A 14,817-nucleotide genomic window follows, 5' to 3' on the forward strand; every position below is an offset into this window, starting at 1 on the left:
GTAAAGTGTACTCTGGTCAGTTTATATTATTGTTAATTTTATTTCAAATATTTGCTCTGTAAAACTAAGCAAAAGAAATAGTATTTTTCAGTTCATCTCATACAAGTGTTGTAGTGCAGTCTCATTATTGTAAAATGTAGATTTATTTTATTAAGTAACTGCACTCAAAAACAAAAATATGCAAATCTTTATAGCTTGTATGTCCACTAAGTCGTCCTTCTTGTTCAGCCAGTTGCTAAGGCAAATAAGTTTGTTTACATTTATGGGAGATACTGCTGCCAGCACCTTATTTATGAATAAATAAGATACTTCGTATTGATTGGGTTCTTAACTCAATTAATTTTTGTTTTTCTTCATTTAAATCATTGCTTTGGGGTGGGGCTGGGGAGGAGAAGTTCAGTATGAAGGCTTCACTGGAGACAGAAGATTACTCCCAGGCCTCTCTCATTACAGCAGCTTGTGGCCAGGTGAGAAGTGCCTCTTCATGACTGCTGCAGCTCCAGCAGGTGCAACTGGGGAAGGTTTGTCTGTCCCCTGCGCTCCCTAGCGAAAGCGAGGAATGGAGCAAACTGCACTTTCCTCTCACTCCCTGACGAAGGGGAACAGCCAGCAACGTGGGAGGTTGGCAGCTCTCCTGCCTTCCCTCCCCCCCAAAGGACTTCTGGAGGTTGGGAGGCTCAGTGCTGGGGCTGTCCCAGATGGGGAAAGCCTCCTTCCTCCCAGCTAGTCCCTTTCACCTGCCTGGTGATTCTGTCTCTTTTCTGCGTGGCTTTATGCATCTCTGTATGCATTGTGGGTGGAGCTTCAGCTTCCCTCCCTCTACCATCCCCCGACATCCAAACCTTTAGTTTGCTTTAAGTTTTAGAGGGGTAGCCATGTTACTGAAAAAACTTAAGAAAACAATGAATAGTCCTGCAGCACCTTAGAGACTAACAAAACATGTAGATGGTATCATAAGCTTTTGTGGGCACAATCCCCGTCTATAGGAGTTAATGGGTCTGCTAATAAATAGCATAGAAAGAGAGGGGATGACGTGGGAAAGAGAAGGGGAAAAAATAGAGAAAAAATATTGCCAATTAGAGTGTCCATGTTAAATGATGCTAATAGAGTGGGCTCTGAGTACCTGGTGCTTGGCTTTTTATGTAATTAGGATATGGAATGCAGTGGCTCATCCAGGTCAGGTCTTTGTTTAAACCTCTTTGAGGTGTCAAACTTGTAAATGAACCAAGTCTGCAGCTTCTCTCTTTCAAGCTATCTGCTGAAATTGCTTCATAATAATATAGACACTTTTGGAATCATTGGTGAGTTTCCGGGCAAGTTGAGAGACTGCAGAACTTGCCTTCATTTACAAATTTGACACCTCTCTCTCTCTCTCTCTCTCTCTCTCTCTCTCTCTCTCTCTCTCTCTCTCTGTTAATTATTGGTACCCTGGACCCCTTAACTCCATTCATCTGAAGAAGTGGTTGTGCTCACCAAAGCTCATGACACCATCTACATCTCTTCCTCATAAGAGGAAGCTGCATACCAAATCTGGTGCTCGTAGCTCTTACTGATTAGAAGGAATTCTCAGATGGACAGAGACAGATTAACTTGCTCACAGTCAAACTCTCTCTCTCAAATACATAATAAATGTCACCTGAAAGTGAGAACAGGCAATTGCATGGCACTTTTGTAGCCAGCATGGCAAGAACGCTTTCGCTGCAGATTTGACAAAATGCAAAGAAGGTTCCATGTGAGATTTTTTAAAGATAGCTACAGCACCGAATCCAAGATTTAAGAATTTGAAGTACCTTCCAAAATTTGAGAGGGACAAGATGTGAGAATTCTTTTAGAAGTCTTAAAAGAGCTACACTCTGAAGGGGAAACTACGGAACCCAAAGCACCAAAAAGAAAAATCCTTTCTGCTTATGGTGTTTGACTGAGATGATGAAAATGAACATGTGTTAGTCTGTACTGACTTGGTTTGTTATAGAGAAGAACACATCATCTGCGTGGTCATGTCTTCTGAAAGCACAAAGGGGCATATGACTCTAGTGCATCTGACATAAGTATTTTGCAGTGCTGGCTACAATAGTGCCATGTGAATGCCTATTTTCACTGTTGGGTGACATTGTGAATAAGAAGCAGTCAGCATTTTCTCCTGCAAATGTAAACGAACTTGTTTGTCTGAATGAATAGGAAGTAGGACTGAGTGGACTGGTATGCACTAAAGTTTTACATTGTTTTAATTTTTATTGCAGTTTTATTTGTACATAATTCTACATTTGTAAGTTCAACTACAGTGCTTGTATTAAGTGAATTGAAAGAAATAATATGTCTTCTGTTTTTTCACTACAAATATTTGTAATAAAAAATAAAGTGAGCAGTGTACACTTTGTATTTCTGTGTTGTAATTGAGATCAATATTTTTGAAAATATAGAAAAACATCCAAAATATTTAAATAAATGGTTTTCTATTATAGTTTTAACAGTATGATTAATCACAATTAATTTGTAATTGCCTGACACGCCTAATCAGAATGTCTGTGTTTGTGTGGTTTTTTTCTAAGAAAGGAAAAAAATTCTAAACACAATTAATGTTTTCTGATGCTCAGAAGAGATTTCTTCATCTCCTAAAGTGGAGAAACACACTGAGACTCTCACTTGCTGACTTCATGGATTGTGTGCTGTGTGTTCGATTGACTACCAAAAATAATGTTGACAGTCATACTCTTCAAAGCCTCCACAAACCTCACTTTTATCATCCATTGATGAAAACCAGATATTCCCAAAAGTTCAGAGGAGTAAGCCAGTGAAAATGTGTGTGATTTGCTCTTACTAACGTTGTTGTCGTCACTGATTTTCACTTCTTCATTTATTGGAAAATGCAAACTAAAAACCTCAAAGATCAATATCCACTGTGAACAGATCTGTCTTTAAACACATCAGCCTTAGTATGATTGCTCTTTCAAAACAACATTATTACAGCTGCAGTGTGATAAATCCAAAATATATTACAGATTAAACAAATCCTCTAAAATGTGTGTACTGTTACCTGGACTATTGATTATGTAGCTTTTTCAGAGAGAATAATTTATAAAAGATATTTTATTTTCTATTTAAAATCTATTGCATTAGTTTGTATCATTTTTGTACAAAATACATTTTCATAAGTACTTTAAGTTGTGTGTTATGTACTATTTATAGTTCTGTGTGTTAATGTAATCCTCCAGTTCTTGCTTGTGTGTGAATTTATGTAATTGTACTAATTTTTCATGTGTCCTGATATATAGGTCCCTGGGAATTAGTGGAAGCTTTAGAACATGGAGGATGCCCTACTGCAGGATGCAAAGGAGTTGGACACATAAAACGAGCAAGACACATTGGCCATCACAGGTATGTGCTATAAAAAGTTATAGCTTAATTGCAGCTTGGTATAATTATATCATTTACAAAGAAAGCTGCTTATACTTTTTTTAATTGCTGTTCTCAAGAAAGAAGAACCAACTTGAACAAAATTAGATCCACATTGCCTTCAGTTGCTATGGTGAGCATGTAGAAATTAACATTAACAGCAAGGTGTGCTTAGGAAAAACATGTCTTACGTTTGTTTCATTGCAAATGACGGATGGAGCTACTCTGCTTTTTGCTCCTGAACAGGCTACTCATGTGGCTGTTTGCATTAGAAAATTATGCAAAAAACCTTTTGTGCACTTGCAACTTTGTACCATTTGAAATTAATGGGGGAATAATTTTGTTGTGTCTTTTGCTTAGGGTTTTATAAATTTTTGACAAAGCAACTTTTAAATCTTTAATCCCATAATTCTGTCATCACCTTTGATGGGCCTGCTGTTCTTCAAGAAGACTCAGCAAGGGGGAGGGAAGTATGCTGAGGAAATGGAGAGGAAAGAGGGAGAATTATCACAGAAGTCACCAGTTTTGTCATTGGTCTGTAAACGTGGTTATATTTTAAAGCAAAATGACCCTAGGAGCTCAATAAGTGAAATACAATCAGTGCAAAGTGTCCAGTTTCTTGCCCTAATGGCAAGACCAAGCACTGTCTAGAGTAGACCATCCCTAATAGATGTCTGTCTAACCTGCTCTTAAATATTTCCGGAGATGGAGATTCCACAACCTCCCTAGGCAATTTATTCCAGTGTTTAACCCCCCGACAGTTGGAAGTTTTTCCTAATGTCCAACCTAAACCTCCCGTGCTGTAGTTTAAGCCCATTGCATCTTGTCATATCCTCAGAGGCCAAGGAGAACAGTTTTTCTCCCTCCTTCTTGTAATACGCATTTAGGTATTTGAAAACTGCTATCTTGTCTCCTCTCAGTCTTCTCTTTTCTAAACTAAACAAGCCCAATTCTTTCAGTCTTTTCTTTGCTTTCAACTTGCATGCAGCTAAAGGTGCACCTTTTGGTAAATTTTGTGTTGGTGCCGTCTTGCAATATGTTGGCAGTAGGGTTCTCCCTTATATTCTCTTTGCTTTGTTCTGTTATATTTGCCATTTTCTTAATTTTTTTTCTCCTCTCTTACTTTCCCTTTTGTCTTTTTCTATCCCAGTTCTGTCAGTCCACTGGCTTTTTTTTTTCTTTCTTTTCTGTGCCTTCTTTCCTTTGAGTTGTGAGTTTGTGTGGTTTTTTTTCTCTTTCCTCTTTTGTAGTTGTTTCCACTCTCATGGTGTGGGAAAAGACATTCAGCTGTGAGTTTTGAATCCAGGTTACCTGTGCCTTTGTAACTGTTCTCAGTGCCAGAAGAGCAGAGAGAAAAAAAGCCAGACAGATTGTTAGAATAATTTCATCTGACTTCATACATACACAAGGAGGCTCCTGCTTGATTTTGGGAACACATTACTTCAACTTTGAGCAGAGCTGTGATCTAGCAACATTTGCCATCCCATTTATCTCCTTTGCCACTGCCTCTGCCTACTTTTATAGTATGAAACAGATTTGGCACTAAACATTTTTATACTACGAAAGTGTAATGCTTCTGGCAGGTGGCGTCAGCAGTAACAACAGGCAAGTTCAGTGTCTAGGGTTACTTTTAGCAACAGAAAATAGAATTGGCTTGAGCCCTCATCTAGTAACCTGGATAAATGAAACCTTCCCTGGGTACCTCTAAGAGGCAGTTCTTCTGTTCTCACAAATACCAAGTGTGTAGAACAAAATACAACTTCTATCCAAAGGGAAAAGGTGTTCCAGTTTGGGAAAACATCACAGCCATAATTCAGAAGCATGTGATCATAGGCAGACATCTACCCCACAATACATTGGGCTGTGTCCTTTGTCTCCATTGTTCACCTTGTGGTCCAACAAACACATGTCCCTTATCACACCTCTCCTCTTTCTCTTCATGGCATCCCATTCACAGGTCCTTGGTTAGAAAGACCCAGAGTAGTTCAGCCATGTGCTCATGGGGAAGAAAAGGAGTGGAAGGGGGCATTGAGCAGGGCCTTGGTTCCATTGCATCTGTAACTGGCTCTCTGCTGCTGCTCTCCACCACCACCCGCTATCTCTCTGTCACCACTACTACCCACCATTGTGACATCACATCCTGAGGTTCTGCCACTTAACCGAGCTCTGAGTAATTTCAGCAGTTAGTGGGAAGCCTTATGGCCAGTGCAGCTTCTGCGTGCCTTTTACTGGTCTCACACAACCTCTATTAGCCCCTAGACTTGCTCAGTGGTCAGGGGAACTCTAGGAATCACCAGCTGGAAACAAGGACTCTGAATTGAGTCTAATCATTTTTGTTGTTAAACTGGAGAGCAACAGGTCAAGTGGTGACTAGACCTCTTTATGCAGGGTGCACACTGCCAGGTAAGAATACCTGTCACCACCAACTTTTCTCCTCACTGGGATTTGGCATCCCCAGCCCTTGCTTAGCAAGTAAAGTTCAGTTTAGGCTGCCCCCTTCAATCAGGGCATGCCAAGCCCAGTTCTGCTTTCCTTTCCTCATAGGGTAAGGAGAACAGCCTTTCAGTACTCCTGTCATTCAGATAGTAGAGTGATTTGTAACCCAAGCCAGTCAACATGGAACATTTGGCAAAGCAGCTTCATCAAGCTGCGTACTTAGGTGGTGTAGGCATATCTGTTCAAACATGGTGTGCTCCTGAAGCTCTCTCTTCCTTCCCTCCTTGGGGAAATCACAAGATGTCAGCAGAGAGTTTCAAACAAACCCTGATTACAAGAGGAAAGAATGAGAAAGAGATATATATGAAGTTAGCACATATGTGCTCTGCTTTTATAACTGGATTTTCTGGGCTACTTAAAATGATTACGCTTACTCATTCTGAATACTGAGAGACGAACCAGCATCCATTGCAATTTATTGTATTTTATTTTTACTGTAATCTTAGAAATCCTATCGTGTATACAATGACCAATAGCTTTAGGAATAAGAAAACAACCCAGAGGGGTTTTGTTGATCATAAAACTAAAAGATTTGCCTCTTCATAGCATATACATTATATTATTATTTCACTGGTTTGCTTTGTGCATTGGATATATTGTCTGTTAAAATTGCTTGGAGGAAAAATGAGATTTTTTTTGTTTATCTGGAGCCTTCAGGTCATCCTAAGGATTCTAATATTGTATTTCCTCCTGAATGTATTGTTAATGTTTTATAATTATTCACATACAGGTACAGTTCTTTGGCTCTTTCATTTAAGTAACCTCAAATTGTATTTTAACTATGCGTCTTTTTGTTTATGTACATATGTATCTGTGATGATAAGGTGCAGTATATGTGCGGAGTAAATGCCAAACAGCAGGCAGAATGATCACATACAATGCTAAGCAGTTTGAAATAATATTGATAGCTTGCTCCTTAGGAGCCAGACAAAAGCATTGGATGATTGATTATGACAGGGTTAAAGTGTGCACTTTTTGAAAAAGTTAATGATAATACGGACTTGTTTTCAGTAGTGAATCTAAGATTTTTTAAATGAGGGTAGAAGCTGTGGGACCAGTATGAAAATAGATAGCATTATGCAAATTAGCTGCTTGTTTATGATTATGAAATGTGTGCGTATAGCAAGCAACAGTCTTCAAATTCTGGCAGTCATAAAAAGCAATCATTTGTATTTGTAGTTTGCTAGTGTCTTGGGTCAACTCTTGATGAATAAACATTAAAGCCTAGTCTGCTTCAAAGGTGCTCAGTTGTTTTAGCACATCATCATTTTTTATGTGGCAGTTGAGAGAGAATACTGGTTCATGTTGAGCCAGAGTTTAAATTAAAGTTTTGGGAATGACCTCCTTTCCTTGTTAGTATCTCCTGTGTCCTTGTGCTTAGTTAGAAACCTAATGGTCATCGGGTAAATATGGCAAGTAATCATCTGGTAAATATGGCAAATGATGGGTAAACATAATTATAATTGCTGAAATTCCTAGGCAGCAAAGCAATAAAATAGAACACAATCTTATTATTAGTTCTAAATCACTAACTTAACTGCATGAATTACTGTATAGTATCTATCAGTGGGAGAGAGAGTGAATGCCATATAAATATAAATAATAAGCAGCATCTGTTTTTACTATTTTTTAATCATTCTTGAGTCTTCCAGTGTGGAAAAAAAATCAATTTTTGTGTTGAGCCTGTAAAAGGTGCTGGATTGACTGTTCTTCAAACTGTACTCCCGTGTCACCAGAACCACTGTCTTCTAACAGTGCCATCTCAACATAGCACAGCCTTCATTTAGTATAGCTTAGTATCCATGCCAGTACAGTCCTTTAACTGTCTGCTCAGTACTATTTGTGATTTTTTTAATATATATATTCATCTCCAGGAACCTGGAGAGAGCACACTGAACTGGCTCTGAAGATAATTTAATGTCTCTAACTAACCTAGATTGAACTCAGCTGGAAACTTTGGTAGCTTGTGATTTATGATGTCACACTAAACCTTTCAACTCCAGATCACTGCTTTAAGACAAAATGCTGAAAAACAGGCTTAATTTACAAATGGCCTTCTTATCAGGCCTGTCAAGTCAATGAAGTTATTTGTTTTTAAGACCTATAGGCACTCATATAAAGAAAACACTTTATTAATAGAGATATAACAAGATTAAATATTAATGCTTCATAGCTGGCCTGTTAAATGAAAAGCTGGAGGCATTGAGGCTCAGGAGGGATTCACTGATTGATTTAAACCTACATAACTCATAGGTAAGTTCATGCTTGCTATACTTTGTTAAAATTAATCTGACAAATGGAAATCGTGGGAATTCTTTTCATTTTTATTCCTCTGAGTAATCCAAATACCAAGGACTGTATTATGAAGTGTTCCTTCTACTTTCTGTAGTACCTTAATTAGGGGCTAATTTGCACCAAAGAAAAATGCTAAAGCAAAGTGCCTTAGAACATCATTAATATTATAACTGCTGCTGATTAGTACAGTACTATATCTTTAAGTTTCCAAAAAATATTAAAATAAAACACACAGATTTACTGTGTAAATCTACAGGTTCCAAGAAGAATGAGGTTTAAGGCAGACTTAAGAATTTTAAACATATAAACACAGTTGATAAATAGAAGTCTTGGAGTATGCAGTTAAAGATTCTGGTGGGAGTTCTTGGTGCAAGATGTTTTATAACCTCTCCCCACACACACACACACACACACACACCTTCACAGAATTTCTAATTATTTAAGCTAAGTACTAATAACATTGTCCTTCAGAAAAGAAGACAAACATGTTTTCAGATTCCATTGTAGTGTAATGTTTGTTTTAATACACAATTTAATCTGTAATATTTTATAGAAATTTCCAGCAAACACTTCAAAGCACTTCATGTACATTAATCAGTCACTTGACACATTGTGAGCATGGGAAGCCACAGAAAAGTTAAACTACTAGCTTAAGGTGTCACACTAACTCAGTGGCTGAGCTGAAAGTATATCCTATGTCTCTTGACTCTCTCTTGGCCTTAATCTCACTACGTGATGCTGATTTAACAAAGCATCCCTTTTGGTATCAAGCAGACTCTTGTTTTATTGAATCAGATCCTGTGCCTTTGTCTCCCCTGTCTATTCTCCCTGTTAGATGCAGACCATTGTGGGGTACTACTTACTCTGAAGGATGGTAATCTAATTTGTTCTATGAGCCATTCTATATCAGTCACATTTTGTTAAATAGAAACAGTTAATATGTTGAAGTATTTTTCTCCTGAACTTCTGTCCAGTACAACTGTATGAGGAAAAAAATTGGAGATATTGTCCAGTATATCTAGCTAGAAAATAAGTTTTTCCTTCAAGTGATTGTGCACATATGCATTCCACTGTAGGAGGTGCATCTGTACCCAGTGTATTCAAATGAGAGACTTTTACCAACAGTATCACTCAATATCACATCCATCCCTGCTTTCCTCATACTTACAAGTAATAGCATGAAAGGGACATGCCTTCTGCTTCTCTCTCACTTCCTTTTCATGACCTGTAGTGAAAGTTGCAGCTCTCCATAATATTTACTTCAATTAGCAAGCTTGCAGAAATTTTTAGAGTATATTGTTCAATATGCAGTATAGTTTGTAATGGTACCTGGAAGATTTATTATGAAGAAAGTCCCCCGGTTTTAAACAGTGCACATTTGCAGAGCTGTTATATTGTCACAGGTAGGTGTAAGAGTTTTGATTTGTCTTGATGTGGGTTATGTGAGGGGCAAGTGTTTTATGGCTGCCATCAAGTGTATGCCTTCTCCACCTCTTCAGCCATTTTAGACTGTTAGCTCCACTGTCATTATTAATGCACAGGGATGTTGGCATACTCATGGGGTCACCTTTGTTTTTCCTTTCTGGATTCTCCTTTACTATCAACAATAACCGCTTCCTCAGCTCCACTCTGTCACCTTTGTTGGGGCCCCAAGAGAGCATCTGATAGCCCTTCCATCTCTCTTCAACCATCTATGCCCACAGCACAGAGAGCATCTGATAGCCCTTCCTTCTTCTCTTCAACCATCTATGCCCACAGCACAGTTACTTCATCACCATTCTGCCCACCCCGACCCTTGCTTTCTTGGAACCAAATGTCTCCTACGCCTAGGTCATCTATAAATCTCACAGGAACTATTCTTGCCCTTTCCGAGGCATTTAAATCTTGTCTGTCTTTGAAAGAGATAAACCTGCTTGGTCTTAGAGATCCTTTGATGGTCTTACAAGTCTTCTACCACTATAAGACCAAAAGGTCAAGAGTGGTCCTCTTATAAATAAGTCCCAGCATGGAGTTCCCTGCAGTGGATGGCTCAGACTATGGATAGCCTTACTGGTTGTGGCCTGCTCTTAGAGACACTAGACCTCCTGCATGGTCACAATCTAAGAGCATTTCCTACTCCTCCGTTGCAGTAAACCACGACTCAGCATCCTGTTGACGTCCTGTTGAGCTGGACCCCATGGAAGAGGAAGAATTAGAGGAAGAATCCTTATATTTTCTCCATATTTCTACACCAGATGAGGCCATCACTCAAGATTTGTCAAGTATCAGAGGAGTAGCCATGTTAGTCTGAATCTGCAAAAGCGGCAAGGAGTCCTGTGGCACCTTATAGACTAACCAAAGTGTTGGAGCATAAGCTTTCGTAGGCAAAGTCCCACTTCGTCAGAGACACTGTAGCCTCTCTGCCTACAACAGCCAAATGAGTGGAGAGATGCATCTGACGAAGTGGGTCTTTGCCCACAAAAGCTTATGCTCCAACACTTTGGTTAGTCTATAAGGTGCCACAGGACTCTTTGCCGCTTTTGCAGATTCAGACTAACACAGCTACCCCTCTGGTAATGCAGTGCCTTGCATGGTGTCAAGTTAGTCGTATGGAGTGGAAATCTATCAAGATTTGTGCCTCTCATCGTAATACCAAGAGGCTTTCAGAGTTTTTCAGGACCTCATGAAGAGGGAGGCCCTAGGCAGATGGAAGTTGTGTAAGAGAAATCCTATACTCTTCTAGATATTTTACACCCCCTTTCAATAAAGCCTACTTAGAGCCAGTGAAAAGCCTTTGGCAGACTGTAGCCTGTCTGCCTACAACAGCCAAATGAGTGGAGGGATGATATATCCCACAACAAGAGTAACTAGCTCTTTACCCTGTGGCTTTGGAGTCTTTCTTGATTCCGGATCATAGTCAAGACCACTGTCTTACACGCTGCTGATATAGCCCCCCATTTTGTAACCAGTGCAGTCTCCATGAGGCATTCTTCCTGACTTCAGGTATCTGGCATTCTAAGGGAGCCACAGAATACTATAGAAGGCTTTTATTTTGAGGGGGTCTGTAAACTGTTTTCTGACAGAACAGATAATGCTATGCATACAAAGGACTTTTCATTCTGAGCTTAAATAAAAGAAACAATTTAGAGTGTAATCTTATTCCAAAACCTTTTTTGAACAGAGGTGACAGTGTGTCTATGAAAGAAGGCCCAGGATTCATCCGTGTCACCAATTGTCTTTATCAGCAGGAAGCCCTTCTCACCAGACATTTGCAGCATCCAAACCACTATTTTGACTTCTTAGTCAAGGATGGTGTATCTTCTCCCTTCAGGTCATATCTGTCTCTTTTTCATTGTGCATGGGAAAGCACCATGTCGGGCAAATGGGTATTCTATACAGTGAGGCAAAGATATATTAGCCAGTTTACCTCCCTTCCCTTCCCCAGCACACCACCTTCTTTCCTTTTCAGGGACCCTTCTCAGAGATAGTTACTTCAAGAACTACAGTGACTTCTAGAATTGGGAGAAACAGACGTTTCTTACCAACACAGAGCCAGAGGCTTCTATTCCTATTACATCCTGGTCCCAAAGAAATCTGGTGGCCTCAATCCCATCCTAGATTTAAGCAAGCAAAGTATGTTCTCAAAAAAATAAAGTTCAGGATGATCTAGTTCTTGCTTCTTTGTCTCTTCCTGGAGATTGATATGCTGACCTTAATCTGCAGGATTCATGTTTCCACTTAGCAATACTTTCTCTGCACAGTCATCTGCCGCAGGGATCTTCACCAAGTGCATGGTAGTGGTAGCAACCCACCTCTGCTGTTATGGTATTCAGGTATTTCCATATCTCAACGATTAGCTAATTCATGGAGCATCACACAACCATGTCCAAAACAATATCTTAATTATCAGGATGCTGTTTTCCTATTTGGACATGAAACTGAATTTGGACACATCTAAGTTACAAGCAGTATAGCACAAAACCTTCTTAGGGGCAGTCTTCAACTACAAGATTGCCAGAGCTTGTCTCCTGCTGGCAAGGTGTCCGACCATAGACTCCTTTCCCAGAGCTTGAAGTCCTGCTCAGTGACAACGGGGTACGCTCTTGGGTCCCATGGCCTCAAGGACTGAATGTTGTAAAAGGTTAAAAATAACCATTTTCTTCTCTATAAGTTCTTTAGATCTAGCGCAAGGTTCAATGCCCTCACATTTGGAGACACCCCTTGGAACGGGAGTCCATCTACCAGAGTAGGGAAGAGAGAGAGCAGGGCTGGGCTCTTGACCATTCCCTGGACCCAGTACATAGTGCAGTAGCCTGTCGTCCTGCCTTCTTCTGCTGCCTTCTACTGTAGCTTGCCAGGTAGTACGATGCTTAGGGTTCTGCTGATGATAGAGGATGGGGAGATTGTTACAGCTGGGCATAATGAAACTGAGTTTTACCATTGTCAATTTAAAAAATAAACTAGGAAATTCCCAATATAAAAACTACGCTATTTAGGTTTGAAGGACTTGAAAGTTGGAAAATTCCTGTTTTGTGGTTACTCAGGCAATCTTAATTCATCCCCTTCCTGTGTATTATGGTAATGCCTTTAATTACATGATACAGAACTGCCTCATTCACTGCATAGGATGGGCCAAGTGATGGACAGCTATAAATCTGGCATTGCCTACCTTTCAAGTGTTTGGCTTTGCAATCTAAATAACATTCTTTGAAGGTATTTTTGAATGTAATATAAATTTTTAAAAATTCTAACAGCCAATCAGAATATGGGCTAATCACTGTCCTGAATTGGAGTTGAATAGTGGAGTAGTAACATTCTCTGTAAAATGTTAGTGTAGGACAAATAACTATGGGGTCATGATTCTTTTAATTCTCCTACAAATAGGCTATGTCTACACTGCAGGCTTTTGCCAGCAGAGAGTATGCGCATGAAGTGCTCATTAGCATTTGTCGTGCTGTCATTTGCATATTCTCTGCCGGTGCTTTTTGCGCAAGAGGTTTTTGCGCAAAAACAAGCAGTGTAGAGGGGTCCGTTTTGTGCAAAAAAAAAAACCCTTTTGTGCAAGAACCTTATGGCTCTAAAAAGGAGGTATACAGGTTCATGCAAAAGGGTTTTTTTGAGCTAATGGCCCTGCCTACACTGTTTTTTCCCTCAAACACCTCTTCCACAAAACAGATCGGAAGAGACTATGCAAATGAGAGCGTGAAAAATGCTAATGAGTGCTTCATTTGCATTTCCTCTGCCGACAAAATGCTACAGAGTAGACATAGCCATAGTGTATAGTGGAATGGGGTAGTCTGGTCAAAAGGAGAGGATAACTGGAATGATATCTGACGTATATTCTCTATAAAATACTGTTGGGCTCCTCAGAAACCAGCAGGATGACCAAAAAGGGAGGAGAACCAGAATCCATAGAAGTCTAGCTAGGATTCGGAGGTAATTGTCTGGTGCGGTGAAAGAGCCAATTTGGAAATCAAAGCAGCAACACAACATGTTTGTTTCTTAATAACGGAAATATTTGATACCTGTGTTTACTGTGTGAATTTAATGGCACTGTTCTAGTTTCCAGTTTTAGCTGGTATGTTAATGAACATTCATGCTTGGTTTTCTATTTGATTCCAGAATTTATGATGTAATACTGGCCCTGTGGTAGTAAATTGCTGTAGAAAAAGAGAGTAAGATAGATGCGTACAAGTTGGCATTCCAAAAATCCAGTGTATTTTATAATACTTGAAAGTGAGAATGCACCAAAGCATTCCTTTCAATTGTGTTCATTATTTCAGGCTGGAATCTATAATCTGTTCACTTAAATTAGGGTACGTCTGTTCAGTGTTTGAGCTAATGGAAGTATTTCTCTTTTCTTCAATTTTCAGTGTTGTCAGCTGCCCATATTCTGATGTCAACTTGAACAAAGAACGTATCTTACCAGATCGTTTAAGTGGAGAGATGCCACTAGCCAGTCCATCTGTGCCCAAGAACAGAAAGACAGACGCAAATGAAAGATCAACCTCTCCTGTAATCAAGTAATTAAAATCTAAACTATATTACAATAATAATAATATCTTATCTAAATGCTATATATAATTCACAGAATTTGAAGGCTATATAGTCCCAAAAGGCCCATGTTTTGTTCTACATTACCATTTCCAGAGAAGAAATGGCCCTACCAGAGCTGAGCCTGCAGGGGATTGGGCTAACAAAAATTGATGCTTGCTTTTTTGGAAATTATTTTGTATTTTAACATTTGCTAAAATAGTTGCACTGATATGTGTCTGTGAATGGTTCTTGAAAAATTCGCCCTAATCAGTTTTGTTTTGTGGGGAATTAGATTATTGGGGGTGAGTTTTACAAGAGCAGCAGTAGGCCTGCAGTTAAGGCTGGAGCTATTGATTCTCCTTCAAGAGCTTGCTCATTTACATACCATGTTAGGTGTGCGCACACTACATGCTTTGACACCAGAGATTTTTCACTTAGTACCTGTCAGGTTTGCTCTAGTGATCTGTGCTGCTATATGCTCATGCACTGATACAAGGGGCCTGGCCACCCCATGCTCTCTGTTCATTTTTACCACCTGTGACAGTCACTGAAACAACTTTGTCTGCTTCAGCAAGACACTCGAAGATTTCTATTATTCTCTAGTTATCTTCAGTTTTA

At 39.4% G+C, this 14,817-nt stretch overlaps 1 protein-coding gene across 7 annotated transcripts in view; it reads left to right on the forward strand.

Moving 5' to 3' along the window:
• The window catches only part of L3MBTL3 (L3MBTL histone methyl-lysine binding protein 3), a 161,227-nt gene that overhangs the window by 123,510 nt on the left and 22,900 nt on the right, over nt 1-14,817 (forward strand). For all 7 annotated transcript variants that reach the window (XM_075924145.1, XM_006118587.3, XM_025182380.2 and 4 more), the window contains 2 exons: nt 3,273-3,375; nt 14,037-14,186. In XM_075924145.1, the coding sequence (XP_075780260.1) occupies nt 3,273-3,375; nt 14,037-14,186 (253 nt within the window). The remainder of the gene's footprint in view (nt 1-3,272; nt 3,376-14,036; nt 14,187-14,817) is intronic.

Source organism: Pelodiscus sinensis, chromosome 3, assembly GCF_049634645.1.
Source record: "Pelodiscus sinensis isolate JC-2024 chromosome 3, ASM4963464v1, whole genome shotgun sequence".
Classification (NCBI taxonomy): domain Eukaryota; kingdom Metazoa; phylum Chordata; order Testudines; family Trionychidae; genus Pelodiscus; species Pelodiscus sinensis.